At 39.3% G+C, this 25,398-nt stretch overlaps 1 protein-coding gene across 2 annotated transcripts in view; it reads left to right on the forward strand.

The window, feature by feature from the left end:
- Positions 1–25,398, forward strand: part of slc8a1b (solute carrier family 8 member 1b) — a 150,234-nt gene that overhangs the window by 99,297 nt on the left and 25,539 nt on the right. The window contains exons 5-7 of one of the 2 annotated variants that reach the window (XM_059358833.1): positions 5,860–5,969; positions 19,955–20,100; positions 23,427–23,526. In XM_059358833.1, coding sequence (XP_059214816.1) covers positions 5,860–5,969; positions 19,955–20,100; positions 23,427–23,526 — 356 coding nt within the window. Of the gene's footprint in view, positions 1–5,422; positions 5,530–5,859; positions 5,970–19,954; positions 20,101–23,426; positions 23,527–25,398 lie in introns of both variants that reach the window. The other variant, XM_059358835.1, reaches the window with a different exon arrangement.

Raw genomic sequence — 25,398 nt, forward strand, 5'->3', positions numbered from 1 at the left:
TATCATGGAACATCAGGGACACAAGGATAATTTTGATGTTCATGAGCCAAGTCACATGATCTGCTCCTTTTTTTTAAAAGACCACTTTTATGTCTGAAAGCATCATGGCAAATATTCAGGGTCCAAATTGCAGGAGCACCAGAGCCAAAAACCTGCAAAATCATTTATTTTGCAAATAGGCAAGGATGGAAAATGATGACAGCAGAAGAAACATGAACAAACTTGATCAGCATAAAGGGAAAGTGGAGGTCACCAACATGACAGACACTTTCACAGACAGTGAAATTATATTTTGGCTCATTCTCACTGGCAAAGGTGTATGTATGTCCACTGCTTCGACATGATTCAGCCAGGCTGTTTCTGAATGATCTCTTGGCTGTTTAATCCATTAGCTATTATTTTTATTCTTGACATTTATAGGAAAGTTTTCAGTGAAGTGTTTTGCAAAATTCTGACAGAGGCCAAGTGTTAAAAGTGCTGCAGGAATCTTGTTTATGAAAGGACAAAGGAGAGAAACAACGGATGAAACAGTGGGAGATGGAGTGTGATGGAGAAGTGTTGAGATCTGTCACAGCTGCTGAGATGTTCACTTGTTTTTATGCTTTTCTGCAATGTCAAGTAGAGGACATCTCTGTGGAAAAACAGATGAGCACACATTGTGGTCCCTCGAGTAATGTGTCTTTGTGTGTGTGTGTGTGTGTGTGTGTGTGTGTGTGTGTGTGTGTGTGTGTGTGTGTGTGCATTTTTGAATTCCTTCAGTTGAAATTCCTTCAGTGTGTTCGTGTGTGGGTGTGAAAGCATGCTGGTGTGACACATTTGTGAATGCTGCCATGCAAGTGTGATACCACCTCTGTCTCGGTGAGTGTGTGTCATGGTGTTTCTATCCCTGTGAGGGCCAATCCGACTCGAGAGTGAGAACGTTTTTGGAAAGATTTTGGCTGACCCTTTGTCAAGGGATTTTTGCGAGTTGGTTTTAGGGTTAATTTTAGTGTAAGCTTTAGTTTAGGGTTTAAAATGACAGACTGAAGAATGCACAACATCAATAAGGATCCTCACAAGAATAGAGGTGCAAACATGCATGTGTGTAAAGAGTGGAAATTTCACATTCAATGTGCCACTATCACATGTTTCTCAGCACAAGAGAGTTGCCTACTCCAATTTTGTTAGCATGGAACATCACCTGGCACACACACACACACACACATAAACACATCATTAGTTCACACCGCCCTTAATGTATATACGGTTTGTAGATTAACATTGTGATCAAATACAGACACTCAGTGAGGCACCACTTACTCCAAACAATGTGGGCTACTGTGTAATATCAAAATCTATCTCACACACATTATTTCACACACAAGCACACACACATACACACGTACACTAACAAATACAAATCAGGGTAGTGTGTGTACAGTATGTGACCTCTTTTTCTCTCTAAAACACACTTACTTGTCAGTACACACACACACACACCAACACACACACGCACACACACATCATTGGTCTGGAAACAATCTTCTCCACCACTGTTGGTTACCCAAACATTGGGTTGCCATGGCAACGGGACAGTGTACTGTACAGCCAGCATGTTTGTCATGTGAAGGGTTTGCACGTGTGTTTATGTGCGAAAACAAGAAATAGAGAGATAGGGGGGTGCAGGCAAAGATGATAAATCCACATAATTGTTGATGAATTATATCTGCAAAGATGCACAGTCTTGATCAGTTTGTTTGACTGTGCAAGTATGTGAGAATATGTGCGTGTGTTTGTGCGTGTTTTCAAACTAGTTGGTCATCTCTGAAGTTTTCCAGCTCCAATGGAGGAGTCATCATTCCCGAAAGTCCAGTCTGTCTCTTTCTCAGTAAAAATGATTCATTGGCTAATTTGTATGCATATATATTTATAGAGAGAGAGTTAGACAGTTAGAGTTAGAACAAGTTGTGTTCTCCTACCACACATAGTCATTTAAGTTTCCTCTGATTGGGTGAAACTATTTTTGAAAGCATTGATGGATTAGATTAAATGTACAAAAACATTTGTTCAGTTGGTGATATGATAAAATGTTTTAAGGGAACTACAGCCACAATGATATTCACATGGGACTAAGTTGCTTTGGATCCGTCTGTGATTGGTGTTAACTACTGTGGAGGCTGCTGTGGACATTTAATGAGAGCTTTGATAGCAGTGTGCGTGCAAAATGAGGAGGTGGGTGTATGTGCTCAGCATGGACACTCAAAGAAGGAGCCAATCAACAAGTCGGTAAATCTGCTGTTTATCTCACAGCACAGCAAGAGAAAGTCAACTCAAAAATCAAACGCTTCCTGTGTACTTCTGCTGCAGCAGTAATAAGCCTTGTATAATTGAAGTGATAGCAGCAGGAGTGATATTCCCAGTGGGAATGTAAACTTTGCTCTTCCCTCCATCAGTTGGGAGTTGAAGCGTCTTGCTCAAGGGCTCCACCTTGAGGCAGGGGAGGGGTTTACACCATCACCTCAGCTGCTGTGTGAGTGCTAAGTGACAGTCTGTTGGCCATGAGCTTCTCCAGGCCAGAAGGTGAAAACAGCTCTCCATCTGCTGTAATGGGACAGTAATAAATGGGCTTATCCCTCCAGTGTAATGAGTTAACCCCTGACATTTCCATGTGTGTGTGTGTGTGTGTGTGTGTGTGTGTGTGTTGGGTGGGTTGGTGTGTGTGTGTGTGTGTGTGTGTGTTGGATGGGTTGGTGTTTGCATATGATATTTTAATGGATCCCCTCTACTGTGTTTGTATTCTGCAGCTGACGGATTAACCTGTGATGTGCTCGTGTATAATGAGATGATTAGTGGGGTGCTTCATGTCTTGTGTCATTAATGAGCCATGCTGATGCCAAGACTGCTGATGGTTGGAATACAAACATAGATGTATTCAATAACAGTGTAATCTTTAAGTACTACTACTTGACTTGAGTATTCCCATTTTGTGCTACTTGATTCTTCTTGTCAGAAGGAAGTTTATACTTAAGCTCAATTTAATATGACAGCTATTCCAATATTATTGGATAAAGTGATCAATCCAGAGATGATGCTATTGTGCATCACCACTGCACTTTGAGCTGCATTTCACTTATGAAATGTGCTATACAAATAAAGTTAATATTATCAACCAATGATAATTTAACAACTCCCCATTACCCCACCACCCCCTTGTGTAAAGTAAGAATTACTGATTTTGACGTGCAACTGAAGGTAGACATTAGGCTGACACTTGGTTTAAGTGCGTATTAATGAATATAGCCTGAATATTAATTAATTAATATCATGATAAATTTCATTGAATGCAAACACATCACGGTGTAGTCAGCTAAAATTATAGTACCTTATAGATATTGTCATATGACAATTTGGTCGGCATCACTTACCCCTTATCATATTATAACATCTTGAAAATAGGCTATTTTTTTTATTATTTTTAAAAGTATTCACAAGGAATACTTTTACTTTTAAATCTTAAGCCCGTTAAGCTAAAAATACGTCTATCATACTTGGAATTCAGTACTTTCATAATGTGGTATTGCTACTTTTACTTGGATAAAACTTCTGAAAACTTCTTCCACCAGTGCAGACTGTATGCTCGAGACAGATGCAGTGCCGATGCTGGTCAATGATTAAAAACAGGTTGCAGGCCTGTAATCAGAGATAATGGCTTATATAAGCTGTGTTTGTGTGTGTTTGTGTGTGTGTGTGTGTGTGTGTGTGTGTGTGTGTGTGTGTGTTCCCATTTCACACCCTATAGGCCAGATTATGAGTATTCTCTCAGATGTCTTTGTTTTTGCCTGTAGTGGATTTGGATCAGAATATGGATTTTGTTCCAGACTGGAAACACAGATAAACACACACATTCACACGTACGCACACGCCCACAGGCACTCACTCACATACTGTATACACACACACCGTGTATCGCTCCATAGCTCCGTGACCTCAGATATTAGCTTCCCTGCCAAACATGACGGAGGCCAAGTGCCACAATAAACACAGAGAGTGACAAACACACACACACACACACACACACACACACACACATACACACACACCTTCCATACTGAGTCTTACTGCAGCATTTGGTTGGTCAATAATAGGAGCTACACTTGGTGGTTAAAGTATTGGTGAAAAGTCAGCTTCAGAGAAAGAAATCATTGGGTCGTATTTGTTCATTGACATAATGCTGTTACAGTTTACACGCTGGTTTACTGCCTTTTTTAGAGGAGAAATGACAGCAGAACATAAATATCTATACAAGTGACAGATTACTTTGGCTCGTGGCACAGATTTTTGAAATATATTTGAACAAGTTGTTGAACGAGATATTGGCAGGTTTATTGTGTTTGTGCTGGTATCTGAACAGTTTCAATTCAATTCAGAGATGATTTACTTTACTCTTCTTTACTGTGCCTAATCGGTGGTGTTAATTGAGTGTTAATTGCAGCAGCAGACATTTTTTTCTACTTTGTCTCTTCTTTCATCACATCTTGTGTTGGATGATTTCTTATTTCTCTAATGTATCAGACTTGTCTATATGCTTATCTTTGCAACTTTAAAGTTGTCTCTGTTTGCCTTCAATTCAGCCAAAAATGTAAAAAGAAGCATCAATGTATTTGCTAAAGTACCAATTTTCATTACTTCTCAAATCCAGGTGTCATAACACTCAAACTGTAACCTTCTACAGTGGATTTTAATGAATAATGAATGGCTGAATTGAAGGTGAATTGGCCTGGTTTCCCACATGCATCTTTTGCTTTATAAATGTAGAAATGTATTATTATTATTATTATTATTATTATACATTATCATTATTACATCATTCAGACTTCATCAATTGTTAATACTTGTCAAGTAAGCTTGTAAAAGTGGAAAACAGTGTGTTTGTAAAAACACAAAAAAATGTTTGAGGCCAAATTCATCATCATTATTCATGATTGTCCACCTGCCAAAATAACTACTAGTAATGATAAACTCTCCTACCACTGCCAGATTTCATTTAGCATCTATTTATTTATTTTCAGTTTTAAAATATCTGATATCAGAGTGGAGCGGAACATTGAATTGAGCCTTGATCAGGGCTGCAGGCTGGCAGAGTGAAGAGTTTATCAGATCGATCTTGTCAGACTAATATGAGCTGCTCCGATACAATCCAAGATTAATCTCACATCAGATGTTATGCTTAGATGAGGTGAAAATAGAATCTTTTATCAGTCTAGGCTCTGTTGGAGGTCTTGAAATTGAAGAAAAATGCTTCAGATGCTTTTGGGGGAAACCAAAAATGCTGCTCTTTTCTGTTTCCTCTTGGTTTTCAACTTTCCAGTCTGTCATTTCCTCACTTTTCTGCCTTCTCTTTTTCCTTTTTCCTTCCTCCCTGTTCCTCCTCCCCCCTCTTCAGTAAAACCATCAAGGTGAAAATAATCGACGACGAGGAGTACGAGAAGAACAAAACCTTCTACCTAGAGATTGCAGAGCCTCGCCTGGTGGAGAGCAACAACACCAAAGGTCAGGACGGGGGTGAGCCTCATGAACGTTGACCCCTTGACCCCACACTGTCGGCCACAGTGCACAGGGCTGCATGTTCTCCAAACATGGAGGCACACAAGAGGAGGTTTTGATTTCTTTCTTGCTCATGTACCTCCTGATGTGTCCTCACCATGACAGTGAACATGCAGCAGGTTGTGGATCACCTCATCCCACCACATCCACTGCTCCACCTCGTATGTGTGTGCGTGTGTGTGATTTTCGTGGACATACCTTGCCATGTTGTTTGTTTGCCATGCATGCATTCACCACCTCCCTCTATGTATGTGTGTACGTGTGTGTCCCATACAGGAAGAGCATAACCATTAGGATCTTAGACCGGGAGGAGTACAATAAGCAGTCCTCCTTCTACATTCTGCTTCAAACCCCTGAATGGAGACGCGGCGGGAAGGAACGGACAGGTGTGACAGCCAATCAGCATTGAGAATGCACTTTATGAGGTTTTAGAGAATCCTGAATCAACGGGCCAACCACATAATCAACATTTTTTATTTGATTTTTTTGATTGATAGATTCATTCACACTAAAGCCACATAATGAAAGATTTTCGTATTCAATTGTTGTGTTTTTTGTTTTTCCAACAACAAAAATAACCAATATTGTTGCACAAAATTTAAGTGTCTCCCAATTCTCAATTACATACTAATTCTAAGCAGGTTTTGAGTATCCGGTGTGTTCACTTTGCACACTTAAAGATACAAAAAAATGTTTAAATACTCTGCTATGATAAGTATTTTGCTTAGTTATCATCTTTTATTTGTTTATGTTGTTTGTTAGCTTGTTAGCCTGTAAGTGGCAGTGACTTACACAGTCTTAGTGGTGGTGAAACATACAATAACATCTGCTACAATGTTTGATAAATATCAAACAGCAATTATTTTTAACTTATATTGCAATGGTAATATTGTTCATAATTTTGGAGGGAATTAATACTTTTGCTAATATTGCGCCTCCTTCAATTTGGATACTACTAGTCCTTACTGCAAGGAGAGAAATGTGATTAATTGTGCAGTTAAACTTCACATTGCCACATTAGAAGATGTATCTGCCAATGTTTTGAAAACAGTGAAACTTATGTAGCTACACCTTGTTTCACCCCCGATACCCCTCATTTTAAAGTAGCATTATATTAATGATATGGAAAGCCCCACACCAGAAGTTGATGCTGAGACTGTCATTGGTACACTACAGTTCCAAGGCAGAACCGCTCATCCATGGCACTCACTGCTTAATTCGCTCATGTCATGTCTTGTAGAATTAAAAACACACACCATATGGATGTGTTAACAAGGCTAATAACTTGCTTTTCATCAGAGGAGGTTAAAGAATGTGTTTATGGACACTATACCAAGAAATTGATGAACTTGTCAAAACTAGTTAGATTAAAACATACTGTTTATGGTAGTGGGACAGCTCCAGGATCTTCAGAAAGCAAAAAAAATACCTTTCTGATGCTATCTGGTTAAGTTTAATTAGTGGTATTTAAAAGTTTATTTTGGTAGTGCAGGAATTACTTTAGTTAGTATGTAAAATAGAATTGGGATACCGTGACAAGCACCAGCTACACAAACCAAAACTTCAACAACAGAGAAATCCCTGGAAAATACTAGTGCCAGTCTTGTTTGATTGACAGATGCTCCAGGAAGTGCAGCAGGAATACCAAAAATGGTGGAAAAGAAAAGAGACATTTAGGACATTACTGGTTATAGGACATCACAGTGAGGGTGTGATATTCATCTCAGTGGACTTTGTGCAATTTGGATCATTTTTATTTTATGCAAAGCCTAATATGATAGCCCAGACAGGAGCACTTTTCAGTTGACAAAAAAAGCCCAATGCGACTGACAATGTAACAAAAAATCTAATCAAAGCATCAGTATCTCATTTTTAAAGTGACAAAACGCAGAGCTGCTCCCTAATCGCTCATGTTTTAACAGGCCTGTTGATTTGGGATTCAGGTTGAACACACACAGGAGCCTTTCTGCTGCTCCCTTCTGTACTACTCACATATTCCTTCCTTTTTTTACTACTTTTCCTCCTGTGCTTCTCCTCAGAGGGTCTGTACAGAAAGCTCAGTGGGAATCACACCTGTCCTATCCTTTTCTTCTCCTTTCCTTTTCCTCTGCCCTGTTCTCTCGTTTCCTGCTCATCCAGTCAGGAGCTTTTCATGCTTTGAGATCGGTTCTGTGCCTGTGTTTGAAATGTTACCGCTCTGTTAATACAGCTGGATTGTGGATTATTGGCACAAAAAGGACATAAAAAGATAATATCCAAGAAGGTGTTCAATGTGAGTGTGATGTGAATAGCATTCATGGGCAGATAAGTTCCTTTCATCCAGTCAAAAAAATCCTCTCAGGTTTTATCCCGTGGGACAAAATAAACACACACAGCACAGAGATACCACAGTGTTGCTGCAGAGTTTCGGGCAAATATCATAGGAAATAACATTGTTATCATAAACTGCTGCTATTTCTAAGGATGTTTGGGTATAATGGATCCATAAAATATTATCAGCACTCTCATCAATCTGGAAAAATCCTGAGGAAGGCTCAATGAAAGAAAATAAAATAAAATAAAATAAAAAGTTGCATTTAAAAGCTGGCTGTCTTTCACTGGAGGAAAAGGATACTTCCTGAAATAAACATTTAAAAATCCATTGGATTGTCTGAAAAAATGCATTGTCACAGAGCTGACAATAGCTAAGCTCATGAGAGGTCGATGTTTTGGAGAAACATGGCTCTCACGGGACAGATGGTTTGCAAACAAATGACATTGTCCCTTCTCCCAAGCTTTATAAATAAAATCTGTCACAAAAGGCTCATCTTTCCGGAAACTCACCTCAGTCATCATGCAACCAGAAGAAGACAGCAGAGATATAGGCTCATTTGAATAAAATAGAAACCCTAAATCACAATATAAACAGAGATAAAGCATAAATTGTGCTCTGTCTTCTACCTAATCTGAATCATATAATAAACAATTCTTCCTCTTCAGGGAGACAGTTAAACCTGCAGTACCTATCTGAAGCTAATGGTTCTGTTATGCCGTTATGTAACATGATTGTCCAATAAATGTACAAATTAGGACGCTGTGGTTGTTATGGTTTCAGATGTGCGTGTGGTTTAAAATATGTTGTGTGTTTGTCCTCACATGCTACACTGTGCATCTGTTTTCCATCCATTATGTTATCAGAGCTCACTTTCTATTACCATCTAATGTAATATAGAGTTATGAAAACACATGCAATTTTCCACTTTACAAGGTGTATGTAGCCATAATAAGCAGTTGATGTTAATAATTGAAATTGTTAGTGTTTTAACTGAGACTAAATGCATGTTACAGTGAGGGGGAGAGGGGATGTAGTTCGAGGTAAATCAGTCCAGCACAGTGTTCTCAGGTTGTTGTCTAAAGGTGGTTTTATGTCCTTAAACTCTACTGGGTACACTCATTAAAAGTATGTCTATCTCTGTGTCACACACATACACACACACACACACACACAGAGTCAGGCATAGCAGCGCTATCAGTGTGTTAATGGCAGCGTGTGTTTAGCAGGCATCAGCAGTGTTTATAGTGATGAGGGGATCAAAGACTGGGCTGGATATCACATTATCACAGTCAGGAGATCAAACACACCTCCAGGATATACTGAGACACACACACAGACTTACACACATGTATATATACACACACACTGTAGTTAAGGGGCTGCAGTGGGTTTGTGTTTAATGAGTGTGCTTTATGAGCTGATTTGGCGGTTCTCTTTGTGCTAAATTAGCCCTGCACAGATCTTAATGGCCTCGGCCCATGACTGTGTGTATGTATGTACACATACTTATCATCATGTGCTGTCTTGTGTTTGCACATGTCTCTCTCGTCTGTATGCGCGTGTTAGAGATAAACCCTCACCAGTCCACAGCCTCATATATTACTTTTGTGGACGAAACTGATCACAATACAGAATCATTCTTAAAATAAACACCTTAGCTACCATATAACTTTCAAACTCACCCACTTCTCCTTCTTTAGAGCCAGAAGTGTCCATATCACGATGAGAGGGTGGCGGTGGGGAGGAGCATGCTAATTTATCAGCTAACGTTAGCACTAAACAACTCATGTAATTATTGATTAAGACCATAAACGAATTAGTTAAAGGTATACTGAGCTAATAAATCAAGTTAAAAATAGATTAATTTGTTTTTGCAGCCAGTGGAGTCGCCCCCTGTTGGCCACTAGAAAGAATTGTTTTTTCAGTTTATAATTTATGGATTATTTTTAATGCCAGCTCATGCTGCTTGAAGGGATTGAGTAATATCAAATGCACTACATATCTATATATATGTTTTGTTTTGTTTTGTTTTGTTTTGTTTTGTTTTGGGGTTTGTTTGTGTTTTTTTTGGGGGGGGGGGGGGGGGTTACAAATTGTACATGTAAAACAACATTTTATTAACTTAGCTAGAATTTTTAGCATTGAGGATTTGACAGCGAATCTAGTCAAGCGTATATGAATCATGACATAAAGTAAGAGTGATTAATTATTATTTCCCCCATAATACGACAAAGCAACTCTAGCTAATGATATGTTTTCAGTCTATATTCATACATGAGGTATTAATTCTTACTTTTAGGCAGATATATTTCATCTGTATTACATATTAGCATTTGATAATAGAGAGGTAATGGCTGTCTGTGTTCCAACTGGGATTTTGCATTGAATTTTGATTTGTTTTTTTCTCTCTCCCTAGTTCTGTACTTGTGTTGACAAAAGGCTTTGAGTAAATTAACTCTTCTCACACAGAGCGCTACAGAGAGACTCTGGAATGTAATATTGATTTCTTGATGCATACTGGCACAACCCCACATGTTTTAAATAGGCTTTTGAGCGTCCTGCCCCAGAGACAGCAGCTGAAAACCCACTAAAACAGGCACGTTCCCTCTCTAATGTTGATTAATGTGTGAATTGTGCCTTCTGATTCAAATTCCAAAGAACAGATTTAATATTCAGGGAGTGTGCGAGTGAGAAAACAGAGTCAGCTTTTCTTATTGGAATCCAGTAAGGTCTCGTTTCATCTTCTATCAAACCTGTACACAAGTGAAGTGCCTCTGAGCCTGAGATAAAAGCCTGACATTCTCATCCTTTTTTTGTTGTTGTTTCATTTTCATAGCTTTATTTCGCTGTAAGCAACAGAGGTTGACAGGATTAATGTACTGACTAAACAAGCACCGGATCTGACATCTGCTATGCTGATATGAGACACATGCTACAGTTAGAAACATAGACACAGTGTAGTTCAGTCATTGCTCTTGTAGCTGTTTGACTTTGCTGAGAACAGGAGAGATGTGGCTGAGTAACAAGGCTTTTACACAGTGGAGGGCTGCCGCTATTGTGAGATATCATGCAGCTTAAAATTTCCATTTCCATTATCTAAAGTGAGTTCTACAGAGTAAGCAGGTAGAGGGCACAGGGCTTTTCTGCAAAGTACTTTAATAATACACTTCAAATTCAAGCCAATATGTCCTGTTAGTTGGCCTATTAGTCACTTTAGCTTTTGATTTTTTTTAAAAACAAAACACTGATACCAAACTCAGCATTTATTTACTTGTGTTTGAGCCTTCCCTTTTTTACAACATGTCATCATGCAACTTTGCATTATATGTTACAAATGATTATTTTATGAAAAATTATGAAACAGCTGCATGGTCACACAACTGTTCTATCCAATGTTCTAAAGGAGTAGATGTTTTAAACGTTTGGTTAGTGTTTTTTGACAGAACTACTCCTAGCTTTAGGCCCCAAAACTACTTGGTTACGTTTAGAAAAAATGATCATAGTTTGGGTTAAAATAAGTACTATGTGATCTGGTTACATACATGACAAGACGTATGCAGGGACAATAACTTAAAACAAGGGAATAAGAATAGTGGGTGAAACGCTTTTTTTTTACCCGGCTACCTCTCTTTGCAGTCTTTGTCACTCTTTATACCGCATCACTTGCCTTCTTCCTCTACTCCTGTCATAGTATACGGGTTATAGGGTGCCACGAAATATACACTCCCTTGCTTACAAAGTGTGAAGTGCCTTCATTCTTTCTAGTGGCCACCAGTAGGCAACTCCACTGGTTGCAATTATAAATCAGATTATATGAGAAATTGACCCACATTGTCACTTAATTTATTACTTGATAGATATTTATCTAATTAGTTTTTGTTTCAATCACTAGTTTCAAGTCTTCAATTCAGCATGATGTTCATTTTGTAAATTATGGTCCGATCTAGAGTAAAATAGACAATAAAGCAGGGTATGCTCTTAGGGCTGGCTATCTTGTGATTGACAGGTCACTATCACAGTGCACTGTGTGTTTTTGTCTGATAACTTTGACTCTTTCAGTCAAAGACAGTTAGGATTAACATTTTGGTCCCTTAAAAATGTTCATTTGACTAAAACCTTCTGTTTGTTGTTCATTTTGAACCAGTTAGCCAGCACTAGCGTTAACTGATAATAGAGTCCTCCCAGCTGCCATATATCCGTTCTGCATGGGTTGGTTTCAGAGACCAAAGATGGGGACGACCAACATGTCAGACTCTAAGCTTCAAAACAGTCGTCCACAAACCAGTGGGTGAGGTCATGGTGGCTATGTCCACTTCTTTTAAACAGTCTGTGATACAAATTAGAGTATATTACATTTCATAGGCTGACCTCAACTGGACGCACTGAAGCAGCTCTTCAGTGCATAATAATTTTTCCATCCTTTTGATGTAAACTGCACCAATCTTTCCACCAAAATCTGCTTCCCCACAAATAATTCAGCAGCTGCTACAAGTTCATTTGTTCAGGAGAGAATGAAAAGGCTTGTGATTTACTTTTCCATTAACCTATTTCATCCTCCTCTATTTCTGGCCGAGTTTTTCGTCATGTCCTAGAACGCCTTTCAACAACCTCCAGAGAGCAGGTGTGAACTTGTATCCAGCTTTGGTTTGTTTGCGCAGGTGGAGCCGTATATTTAATATCCGCAGGTTTAGACAAGCATTCAATCATATAATGGTGTTTTTGAGGATATGCAGGACGAATAATTCTTCTTTAAACATTGAAAAATGCATCTCTGACTCCCTCTGAAGGTGGGTGATCACAATAGATTTTTTTTCTGAATTCACTGGAGGCTTTAGAGATTTCCAGATGACCCTGTGATATTGCAGGTTTTTGTGGAGCCTCAGGATAGCGGGAGGCAGAGGAGAGTTCACTGCATTCTGTAAACCTCCGTCAGTCATCCGGGTGGGAGAAAGTACAGCGTGAGGAAGGAACAGTGCTGAGAGGGAAACCAGCTGCAAACACACGGGCCCTGCAGAGGGTGATGACCCTGTGTCCTACGACACACAAACAAACACAATATCACACATGCATCGACTCACACAACTCGTGGAGTAGCATGCATTGCAACATGTGCCCACACAAATGCACACACACACATGCATATGTTCTTGTGTGTGAATACATTTACCATTGTGTCTGACAGAAATGTCCTCTCCTCTAATCCCTCTTTTGTAACCCTCTTTCTGCCCTCTGTGTGTTTACATCATTATGTGTGCACGTGGGTGTTCAGTTATTGCAATCATATAATTATTAACCCTGTGCATGTGCCAAAACAACATAAATTAATTGGCAACATAATTATCCGTATTATATATAACGCAATTTCGTGTCTGCATGTGTTTGTCTTCACCAAGGTCTCTCCACATTAAGTTCAATCATCAGTATATGCATTACATATCTGCACAGATCCATTAAACCCCCGTTATGATGTGTACAATATACGAAGTAAACACCATTATTAATACATTTTAATGAGGTGTTTACTGTTTTACTTGTATCATTAAGCCTGTCATTAATCAGTACAAATCACCAAACAATGTAAATGAATTTATTTGTGTCTTTATTACAGTAAATGAGTCACATTTACATCAGCAATGATTGATGATCGTTGAAAATTAATCATTGTTGTTCGGTTTATTCCATAAGTTAAGTTGATTATTAGAGTCATTTATGTGAAATTAAATGAGATGTTGGCACTGAATAATATTTTAGTTAGATTGTGAATTTTTCAGCTAAATTGGGGATTGGCAGTTCCTCATCATCATCGGCAGCAGCATTATCCTTTCCTTTTTTATCTCAACTTCTTCCTCTTTCTCTGCTTATCCATCTCCTCCTATTCTTCTCTCTCCTCCAACTCCTTTGTCCTCTGTTTCTCTTCATCCTCCTCTCTCATGCTCCTCAACTTTCTCCTCTTCCTCATGTGCCTCCTTTACTTCTCCCCTGCTCTTTTCTCCTCTTTTACTTCCTCTTCTACCTGCCTCTTTTTCTTCTTGCCTCTTTTTCTCTTCCTCATTCCTCTTATTTTTGGTCTCTCATCTCTCCACATCATCCTTCTCACCTTCCTTTTTTTCACTTCCATTGTATATTCCTCGCCAACATCCTGTGCTCACACCTGTTTGACCTCTACTTTCATCTCCTCCCTCTCCTTTTCTTTTCTTACTCTTTATCTGCCATATTTCTTCTCATATGTCTTCACCCCCTTTTCTTCCTCATTCCATCTTCCTTTCCTGCTTTCATCCTCTCCTCCCCTGTGGACAGACAAGACTATGTAAAAGTTCCACTTCTCTTTCCTCCTCCTGTCCTCTGCTCCTATTCTGTCTCCTCCTATGGGACTCTCCAAAAGTGTGACAGAGTAACAGCTCCGTCTTCCTCCTCCTTGCCTTGTCCCCTGCTGTACTGTTTAATCCCGTCAAAGACTGTGGGTTCTCCTGTCTTCTCTTTCCTTCCATCTGCTCGTCTCCTCCTTGACACGGCGCAGAAGTTTCTCCCCTCTGCTCCTCCTTTTGTCTTTACATGTTGACAGTTTGCAAAGATACCTCTCCTCTCCTCTCTCACTCTCCCCTCCTCCTCTGCCTCCTCTGATGGAACCTGAATCCATCAAACGTGACAGGGTGAAAGAATCCTCTCCTCTCCTCGCCTCTCCTCTCTGTCGATTGTTTGTTCTTTCCTTCCTCTTTACCCTTTTTCCTCCACCTCTCCTTCACTCCTTCGTTCTCTCCCTGTCGTCTCTCATCACTTCTGTGGAACTAGAGACTCTATCAAAGCATGACAAGGTGTGAAAGCCCACACACACAATAAACACACACACACACACACACACAAACACACACACTATCTCTTGTCAGTATATTGACCCATGTTTCATCCAGACAGACTCAAATCCTAAGTGGAAAAAGACGAAAACAATTCAATATTTAATCCAGAAGGTATCGGTACATGTTATTGTGCTTTAAAACAAAAAAATTCAAGGCATCAAACTGCAGTGAAATTATAAGTTAGACAGTTAAACTTCATGTTCAAACTTTTGCCCAATCTGTCCAATGTCATATTTGTTTGTACAATGTTTAAATTGGTTTCAATGTGTGTTAAAGACACACTATGCAGGACACAAGCCCAGGACTTTACCCAGGAGACCAGTGTTCATGTCCCATGTAAAAACAAAAGTAACGTCACTTAACTTCCATCCGTTTTTACAACTTCGCTTCTGGCATTTATGTGCATTATTTTAATAAAAATTATCTTTCATAACACCTAACTAGGAACTTTTTTGCCTTAACCTTTGAGAAGCAGCCCTGGCCAATCACTGCATGAAGTGGGTGTCAGTGTTGGATTCTTGGTTTCGGAAAGTTATAGAAGTAGTCAGACACAAACCATCACTTCCAATGACGGACATCCAACAAATAGTACCTGCTGCTTCATCATTGACTCTAATCCAATAGCTACAGTGTTCACTCTCCTGCTACGACCACTTTCAGTTGAGAATATCTTACATGATCCACAGTTTAAAGTGATTATTTTATAGTTGTATAGTGATTATAGTTGATGCATCTTATCAGCTGCTGCTGCATGGCTAGCTTTGCTTTTGCTCTGATAAGTCAAAAGACCACTTAAGACCATATGGTACATCTAAGACACATGTCTAAAAGATGTATAGCGAGCAAACTGGGAGAATAAAGCCTCTCTGAAGAATTTTAACTACAATAAATCCAATTATCTTACTGTTAACAACTGATACGTTATTCTTGGTCCTAAATTGTAAATCTTATTTAGACAAATAATAGAAGTTGATGTTTTTTAAGTACATGCATGATCTTAAATTTAGACAGAAGAAACAAGGAAATGTTTACACAGAATCAAATCAGGATGGGGACCAGCATATTAGAGAGCCAAACCAAGATACAAAGGTACTCTTATGGGTTTGAAAACTTATGAAAACTAGATAATAATCCCCTTTTGGTGGCAGGCAAAGTAGATTATGAGAGGTGCTTGTGAATGTGACATTACAAATGGGAGAGAGGTGCTACAAATTGTGTCCATATGGACTCATTTGTCCACTGTGAAAATGCAAGGTAGCAGCTACAGTATGTTGTCAATAGTGCTAACGGAATGAGTAATATACTCTTTGTTGGTTTTATCTGGCAGGTCGTTGAAGCTCATTTGAATTGAAACTATATCAGAAAAGAAGGAATTAGAGGGAAAGGCAGAGAGAGAAGAGGGAATACAAATTTGAGGTTTTAATACTGAGAAGCAGAGACAAAGAGGATGAGATGACAGAAGGTAGATCAAAAGGAAAATAAAGATTAAGGAAGAAGGGGAAGGGGTTAGAAACAGTTACGTAATAGAGACAGATATTTGGGGATAGGACAGAGGTAGATTATGTCCAGCTCATATTTTTTTGCAGCATATTTAAAGATACAGTGCACACAGTTCTTAGGAGTGAAAGTAGAGAAAATATCCCGAATTGGAAAATGAATTTAATTTCCACCTTATTCAGACATTCCAGTAATATTTCTGTGTATGTGTCTGGCGGTAAGGCACATTCGGTTTTATTTAATTGAATTGAGCTGCAAAAGGAGCAGAGAGAAGGACACCAGAGGGAGGGAAAATCAAAATGATAAATGGTGCAGACAGCAGCTTTGACAGGAAGCACCATCTTACCCTGCAACATTCAACCTCTGTCAGGTCCATTTACACACACACACACACACACACACACACAAACAGAGAGTGAGAGAGAGAGTGTAGCTAACAAGCATACTGCCCGGTCATGTTCATCCCACATGAGGTTTAGTGGAGGCTGTTAATTGAGTTCATTAAATCACCATTACATAGTGTGTGTAATGTGTGCATGTGTGTGCAAATCCAATTCATTGTGAATTGAAGTTAACTAAAGGGGAATAATGAAGGGCATGTGAGATATAATTATCACCATGCAATTTAGGTGAAAATGTCACAGGTACTACAATATACGGATTATTAAAAAGCTTTTGCTTGTCACTGTGATTCCAATATTGGCATTAATGTGATTATGTCCTCTCTAAAATCTCTCAGCTGATTACTAACTGTCAAATCAGGTGGCCTTATCCATCATGCTGTAACCTTTGCATCAAAGTGTACCATCACGATTTGAATAGTTTTTTTGATTGATGATCATTAGGAGTCGACTTGAAACAAGTCGAATGTGCCAAGCTAATGTTTCATGTGCTCTGGCACATGCAGCTGTAAGGCAAATGTCCACCTGGTCTGGCCTCCTCTGGGCCAATCACTACCATTTATACAAGGCAGGTTTGATTGGATAATGGACATCCAACTCAGATCAAACTTTATATTCAGCAGCGCTGATCAAATATGGATCAAGATTCTGTTACTCTGTTTCTCAGCTTTAAATATTTCAGAAACATGTTTTTGTTTACCGTTTAGCTGTAATTTGAGATAGTTTGTGACCGTCAGTGGCTCCTGCTGCTGATTTTAACAGAGAATCATACATTCAAAAAGTATTACACATCCTGGTAGTGTTTATTAAGGGCTCTGAATCATAAATGTGTTTGTTAATTTTGAAACAGCAGCTGTATGCTGTTGGTATTTATCCTTTCCGAGTTTCCAGTCCCACAGATTTGGATATTTCAATTTAGCCTACTGAAAGATAGGAGTTTGTTTTTTTCTAAACAGTATGAACAAATAACATATTCTTATAATACACGGTCTCCCATTAAGTTGGAATAATTTTGTTTTCATTTATCTGTCAATATCAAATCACATTGTCACAATCATTTCATGGAAAGAGGTAAAAAAAAATATTTGATTCCAACTTCATGGGTGATCGTGTAGATCTTTATTTATTTGAGAAACCAAGTCATTTCTATGTCAAATCAGACAACCAGCCCCCCATACAGCCCAAATTGAATGATCCTGTGTAACCACATTTTCCACCACTGCGACAATTCAACTGTGACACTGGCATTCGAATCAGGCTCCTCTAATATTCAGGGTCACCTCGAATCATAATTAAGAACAAACAAAAAAAGATCAATAGCAACAGCTCAGAGTGTAATGTGCATGTGATTTAGGGAGCAGATTTGTATGCCGTAGTGAAAAATGCAATTTATTTTCAAGACTTATCTGAACTTTAACAATGTCACACCTGAGTCATTGTTTCAGCAGCTCTGTGTTTTATTTGAGCCTGTGCTCGCTGCCCTTCTTGCCTTCAGCTCTTCTGCTTTATGGACGTTCAGGGAGCCACAACGCAAAATTGTGCTTCTTGCTTATGATGGAGTAAAAGTTTGACAAAACTGCTCCTGGCAGGAATTTGCATGCATGTGTGTGTGTGTGTGTGTGTGTGTGTGTGAGAGAGCTATAAGCTCCATGCTGTAACTCAACTGAGGGGAACAAATGACCAATGAGCTGATGCAGACCCACAATGCACAGCATTATAATGGAAGGCAATGGCAGGGATAACTGTTCCCCCATGGAAAATTTGACCATGGCCTTTCTCTCTCTTTCCCATTCTTTGAATTTCTCCCCACACACACACACACACACACACTCTCTCTCTCTCTCTCTCTCTCTCTCTCTCTCTCTCTCTCTCTCTCTCTCTCTCTCTCTCTCTCTTTGATCCCAGCAGTCAGTTTAGGCAGTGAATCTCAATTACTGACACACACCATAAAGAAACAGGGAAATGAAAATTGGTTGGAGGGTGTGTGTGTGTGTGGGGGGGGGGGTATCATGTGTGAGAGACAGAGATAATGACAGGATAAAGGAACTATATTTTCATTTAGTACAGTACTAAATTACTATAAGTGTAAAGCTAATTAAACAGATTGAAACCATAGACATATCTAGGTATTAATTAAGCACAAAGGTCAATGCTAGAGGTAAAATTTGAGAATCCCTGATTTTAATCATTTAATTTAGTTTGAAGAGGAGCTCCATGGTTAAAAGCTACCAATTCAGTCAGTAACAATCATGATTTAAGTAAGTTCAGTATAAAGTGTTGAAGATCTGTAAGTATATGCACATTTTCCTGATGGCGATGGTTCCATAAAGGGAAAGAAACACATTCAGAACCTGGTATCCGAGGTACCAAAGGGTGGGTTTTATTGTATTTAATAAAGAAAGAGACATTTTCCTTTTTAAGAATTTCAGTGGCAAGATGGATGCTGTCATTACACATTAAATTGTATAATTCCCACAATAGCTGGCTCAGTAAGGCTGCTGTAAGCCCTGACATTTTTAATACTAGAGTGGCACTACGTCAAAGCCAATGGTGCATGCTCATCCAATGGTCCCATTTCCTGAATTGGGAAGACATTCTTCTGACTTCTACGTGTTCATGAGCTTTAAGCAATAATTACACTTTGCTACAAAGAAGATGTGTTGTATTTTATTGCTCAGGGTGTTTAAACATGTTGAAAGCCATTTCCAATATTTGCATGACAAAGGGCAAAGGAAATGGATCAGTTGAGCCATGAAATATGATCAGGAACCCATTTTTCTGATTATACACATCACATGAATGCAGCACAAATCCAGTGTGAATCCATGAAGTTTAGGATACAGACCTCACTTTTAAATAGATTCTTTCCTGGCCCATGTTACAACCTTCCACCAGTAGTTTTCTGCTGAGTGACAATTTATATTTAAATTTTGTGTGTCACAAGGTGTTGCAGCATCTCTTGTGGAGCATTTTGGAGCAATTTTTCCTCTGTTGGTGGTTTAGATATCTACTTTACTTATTTTCAGCTACTTCCTCAGGCTGGAAACCTTGTCAGCTTTGTTTGCTCTCTCCTTCCAATCATTCCCTAATATTGACCTCATTACCAACATGGCCTGTTTTATAGATTTTAACTGTCTTGTTATTACTTTATCTTCATTTTAATGAATCTACTCAGTATCAGCAGTGCTTTCCAGGGAGTCCTAAGTGTATTAACCATTTGAAATTAAAACAATAAAGTAAGTTGCAAGGCCTGCTGCTTTCTTCTTCTAATACCGGCATTGGTTGGTGTCTTGATGTGTTTGCAGAAGAACAGCAGAAGGAGGAGGAGGAGGAAGAAGAGGCGCTCGCAGGAAAAGACGAGGAGGAGCAGCGCATTGCTGATATGGGCCGTCCCATGCTGGGAGACCACGTCAAACTGGAGGTCATCATAGAAGAATCATATGAGTTCAAGGTAAGACAGAGAGTGTGTGCATGGTCACATAAATGTAAACAAAATGGCAGGAGCAGATGTTTTAATAATGTGCAGTCTAATTCACCTTTGGTATTTACTTTGGCTTTCCAAACCAAAAATGACCAGAAATAACTGCACTGGCTCTAGTTTTCTCAAGTGTTTTTCTATGAACTGCCAGCAAATCAAACAAGCTCACACAGTCCAAAATGTGTCCGATTCACTTAGTTGATTACGATGAGGACATCCAGTTTCTCTATACTCCAAGAAATTAATCAGAGAACTACATGTCTCAGGCACGACCTTGAACAACGGGATGATTCCATTGCACAAGGGAAACATCAAGACCATTGAATCGCATCAGTACACTATTAATCATTAGTTTAATTGGAACTCTGATAAAGCTCACATCAAGGACATTTAACCACTGACAAATAGCAAAACTGGTTTAAATGGCAGCAGTCCCTTCAAAATATGTTGATACCAAAAGACATGGACACAAAAACAACCGGAAATCACCTCCCTCACACACTCATAAACTTATACATACAGAAAATAATTGTGTGATCAGTATGCGCGCCCTTTTCTTGCTCTCCCTCTCCCACGCAGACTCTTAAGACAAGCATGGATGTAATTACCATCCATATTACAGTGTGTGTGTGTGTGTGTGTGTGTGTGTGTGTGTGTCTGCGCAGTAATGCATGCTGCCACTCCACCTACACACTCACTCTAGACAGAAAGACAGTTAATAACGCCCAGTAATAGCTCACCACTTGACAGGATGCTATACTTTGTCAAGTAGTTTTTGAGTTTTTGTACATTAAATTGTGTGTGTGTGTGTGTGTGTGTGTGTGTGTGTAGGAGCTTGGAACCGGATCCTATAGTTACTTGAAGTACTGCCCATTGACAGATAGTGGAGTACAACAGTGTGAGAGTGTCTGACATAACAAATTGAAGGACAGAAAAAAGGAAAGCTACATTAATGGAAAGTATAGTTTGAAATTGAAACTTTCTTTTTAGTGAATATCATTCCAACAGTATAAGCAATAAACAAATAAAATGTATAAATATTAATCATACATCTAACAAAAATAATCCTAACAAGCATTAGGTAAGTTATGATTTTTTGTCATCATCAATATGCTTGACAAAATGTTTGCGTTGGAGTTTATAGTGCCACATATTGGTGACAGAAAATTCAGATTCCTTCATTCACCCGCCCTAAGAGTCCACTTTTGCAGAGACATGTGCACAGAGATACATAAGCACACATGTATTTAACACCAGTCCAGCTGAGTCTAAAGTAATGATTTGAGAGAGCAAAAGAGAGCAAAAGCAAGGGCGGTAAAAAAAGATATCAATATTACAGAGAATGAGAAAGTAGGCATTACAAAAACACAGTCGAGTACAGTTAAATAAATACTTCACATACAACAGGCGGAGTAAAGCTGCTTGTGTGTGTGCATGTGTGTGTCCACAGCAGCAGCAGCAGCGAGGAACTATTGACACCCCTAAGCTCCATTCAACACAATTAGTATCCCAGTTTCCCTCTGAAGTGGAGAGGAAAGGAAAGAGCAATCCCCACTGCTCTGCTAATTAGTGTATGATGTGCATGTGTGTGCCTGAGAGTGTGTAATCTCAGTGTGCCAAAGTGTCTTCCTTTTGAAGAAAAAAACAAAGGATATGAAGGACTCGGCATTAAGGAGACAAGGAAGGAAATGTAGGAAGGAGGGTGGAAAGGCACAGGTAGTATAGAAAGAAAGTTGGAAAGAAATCTACAGCAGATAGGAAAAATTGTTTCATATGTGAGAAAATGTATGAAAAGTTGAATGATTGATACGTTAATATGTGTTCTTAACCCCTAAATTTTATCCTCCAATTATTCTGTCGCTTCCTGCTGTGCAGACGCACGCTGTTCAATCCCACAGAACTTTATTTGCAATTCAATTTCAATTGGAAATTCCAGAGTTTATACCAAGTATGTCTGGCTGACTTTGAGGGACATGTGTAAAAAATAATGCTGGAATATTTTAATTTTATGGAATGGTACAGCCTTTAAAAAAATATATCTTAGATTCTGGGGTTTAAATATTTCAGCCTTTTATTGAGTGCACCTTATATTGCTTTAATGAAGCAAGCTGGTACATATTATATATCTACAACTGAGAATAAGAGGATTTTTTTCAACGTAAAAAATTACGGGATGAGGGGAAAACTGTAGTCAGTGACTTCAGTTCAACAGCATAGATTCCTTCAGGTTCATCAAAGCTGAAGGACCGGAGATTAAACACGTCACTGTGCATGTGGATCCCTGACTTCCTAATGGGCAGACCCCAGGTGGTGAGAGTGGGCGGACACACCTATCCCACCCAGATCTGTAACACCGGAGCACCCCAGGGCTGCAGTTTAAGCCCCCTGCTGTACGCCCTGTTCACACACAGACGTTGCGGTAGCTTTTGACTAAAACACCATCATCAAGTTAGCTGATGACACAGCTGTGGTGGGCCTGATAACAGATCACAGACCAATGGTACCTGACAGAAGTAGAGGGCCTGAACTGAGGAGTCAGGACCACCTTCTCCTGAAAGTCAGAAAGAAGCAAGAAGATTCAATGGGTCATCTGTGAAGAGGGTGGACATCTTCAAGTACTTTGGTGTGGTGGTGATGTAGAGAGTTTCATCTCAGACCCTTAATATAATCTGGTTATTCCCTCTGCCCCTGTAGAAATTCTACTCCTGCACCATTAAAAGCGTCCTGCATAGACAAAGCAAAAAGTGTTTTATTCTGGGCTGTGGCTCATTTGGTAGAGCGGTCACCCACTGATCAAAAGGTTGGTGGCTTGATCCCTGATCAAGTATACTTGGACAAGATACTGAACCCCAAATTGCTCCAGATGCTGTGTTCATCGGTGTGTGAATGAATTCCTGGTGGTGGCAGGTGGTACTCGGCCACCAGGGTATGAATGTGTGTGTGGATGAGCACTGTCTGTAGTGTTAAAGCACTTTGAGTGGTCCCAAAGACTAGAAAAGCGTTAGATAAGTGCAGTCCACTTACCATCTAAAAGGTGGTCCTCTACTCGGCCTCAAGAATATTCACAAATGCTGTCCTTCTCAAAAAAATTACCCAATGAAACCAGACATTTTGAAAACGTTTGCTCTTCTGCTCTGAAATGACAGTGCCAGTTCCCAGTTTTAAGGAGTAAAGCAATCTAACAAATGGATCATTTTCGCAAATGAGTGGTTTTATGAAATGATCTGGCATCATGAACACTCAGCGAACAGGCTGCTGTCTCCCCGTCTAACCATTATTATTCCTCTGTCCTCTGGCAGAACACAGTGGACAAGCTGATAAAGAAGACCAATCTGGCTCTGCTGGTAGGAACCAACAGCTGGAGAGACCAGTTCATAGAAGCCATCACTGTGAGCGCAGGTAAGGCCAGTGGGAAGCTGTGCGTGTATGTAATGACAGTGTCTGTTTGTCAATTTGATAGTTTATGCATTAAACTTGTCATTTCACCGGGGTCATCTGCGGTGGTTTGAGGAAGCAGATGTGTGTGTGAGTGTGTGGCATATAAATTCCTTTCAGTATGAACAGCTGCAGTTTTATAGCTCAGTGTGCTCCTCTCCTGTGTATGTGTTCTAACGATCAATACATCCAAAACTATTGGAAATCTCATGTTGAATGTGTGTGTATGTGTGGTTTATTACTTTAATGAAGCATCAAATAATGGCACACTGTGTGTAAAATCAAGTGGGGTGATTTCATGGTCCCATGGAGTAAAGTGTGTGCGTGCATGTGTGTGTTTATGATTTCTAATGGTTACTGGAAAGTGGACTGGCCTGGTTTGATGGTTTGGAGGGACAAACACTGACCAGATGGGAGATTATGTTGAGAGCAATTGTTGGAGTGATTGTAGGTGTTTCATCCTGCACAGTGGCGGAGGAACAAGAATGTGTGTGTATGTGTGTTTATGTGGGACACAGAGAAATAGAAAAAGAGGATAATATTAAACACTTATATCCTGTTATTGTCAAGATCTGTTAGAAGCCATGATGATGTTAATGTCCCATGAAGAGGGAGAGCATGTGAAAAGGCAGAGATAAGGAGACCTGATATGTGAGAGAAGTCATGTATTATGCAGAGATTGACGGAGACAGAGAGGTTGCATGCTGCGAGAAAAGGCCATTGAGAAACATTCAAAAGAGAATGCATGCATAAAGAAAGGTATAATGCATGGAATCAAATGATGCATGTATGAAAAGAAAGTGGGGGAAAAGGAACAAGAGAATAGAAAGAATTCATGCAACAAGTAAGCTGGAGCTAAAGAGAATAAAAATGTTTTTTAAAAAAAGCTTTTTTTCTGTTTCACTGCAGAATCTTCACAGTTCATTGGTTAGTAGTGGTAACTTGCCCTCTAGAGGCAGGGTGACATTACTGCATCTCATCAACTGAGGAAACAGATTCTTCAAGCAGCATAAAGCGTCACTGCTGAGATGTTTCTGCTTCATCATTCACCTTTTAATGCAGCTGTATTTCTTATCAATCTCTCTCCTGCTGGAGTTACTGTTTATGTCTGAGTTTATGTGGCTGGCACTGTGCTTTATATTCATTGCACCAGCACACCACTTCTTCTTCTTCTTGAGTTAGTTCCTTTTTCAGGTAAAATCCACAAAGTAATGGAAAGCTATATAATCTCTGTTGCTGAACACCCTGGTTTGACTTCATACTCTCAATTGCTGCATGTTATGTATTTTTACTTTCCTGTAGAGAGTTTAAGAAGTAGATTAAGACTGTATTTTATCTGTACAGTAATAAGACTACAACCAGCAGCTGTTTAGCTTAGTTTGGTTATTTGGCTCATTTATCCCCCCTTGCCTCGGGTCACTTTAGTTCCTATCTGCTGCTGTTGCACATGGGAAAGATTTAAGTGTAACAGGGAGTTTGTTTTGAACCCCAGGAGAGTTGACACTGAATTATTTAAAAAATGTTCGCTTATTTCCCACAGTTAAAGTACTTTTAAAAGTTCAATGTAACACTTTTCTTGAACTGAATATACAGATTAGAAAGGAGTATATCTCCATTAAATAGAGCAAACATATTTATTTATCCAACATTTGTTTGGTGTTTTTAGTTTCATATTAATATAGTCCAGATAATTGCTTTAAATGCATAGCTGGACCAAAAAAACAACCAATTTGCTGCTGCAGCTGTCTTTGAAACTGGGTTTCTAATAGAGCATTGTTTGTCTATTGCCTGCTCAATCACTTTAGTGCCTTCAAATAACTTTATCCTGTGTGGGTG

This window comes from Centropristis striata, chromosome 20 (genome assembly GCF_030273125.1).
Source record: "Centropristis striata isolate RG_2023a ecotype Rhode Island chromosome 20, C.striata_1.0, whole genome shotgun sequence".
NCBI lineage: Eukaryota > Metazoa > Chordata > Actinopteri > Perciformes > Serranidae > Centropristis > Centropristis striata.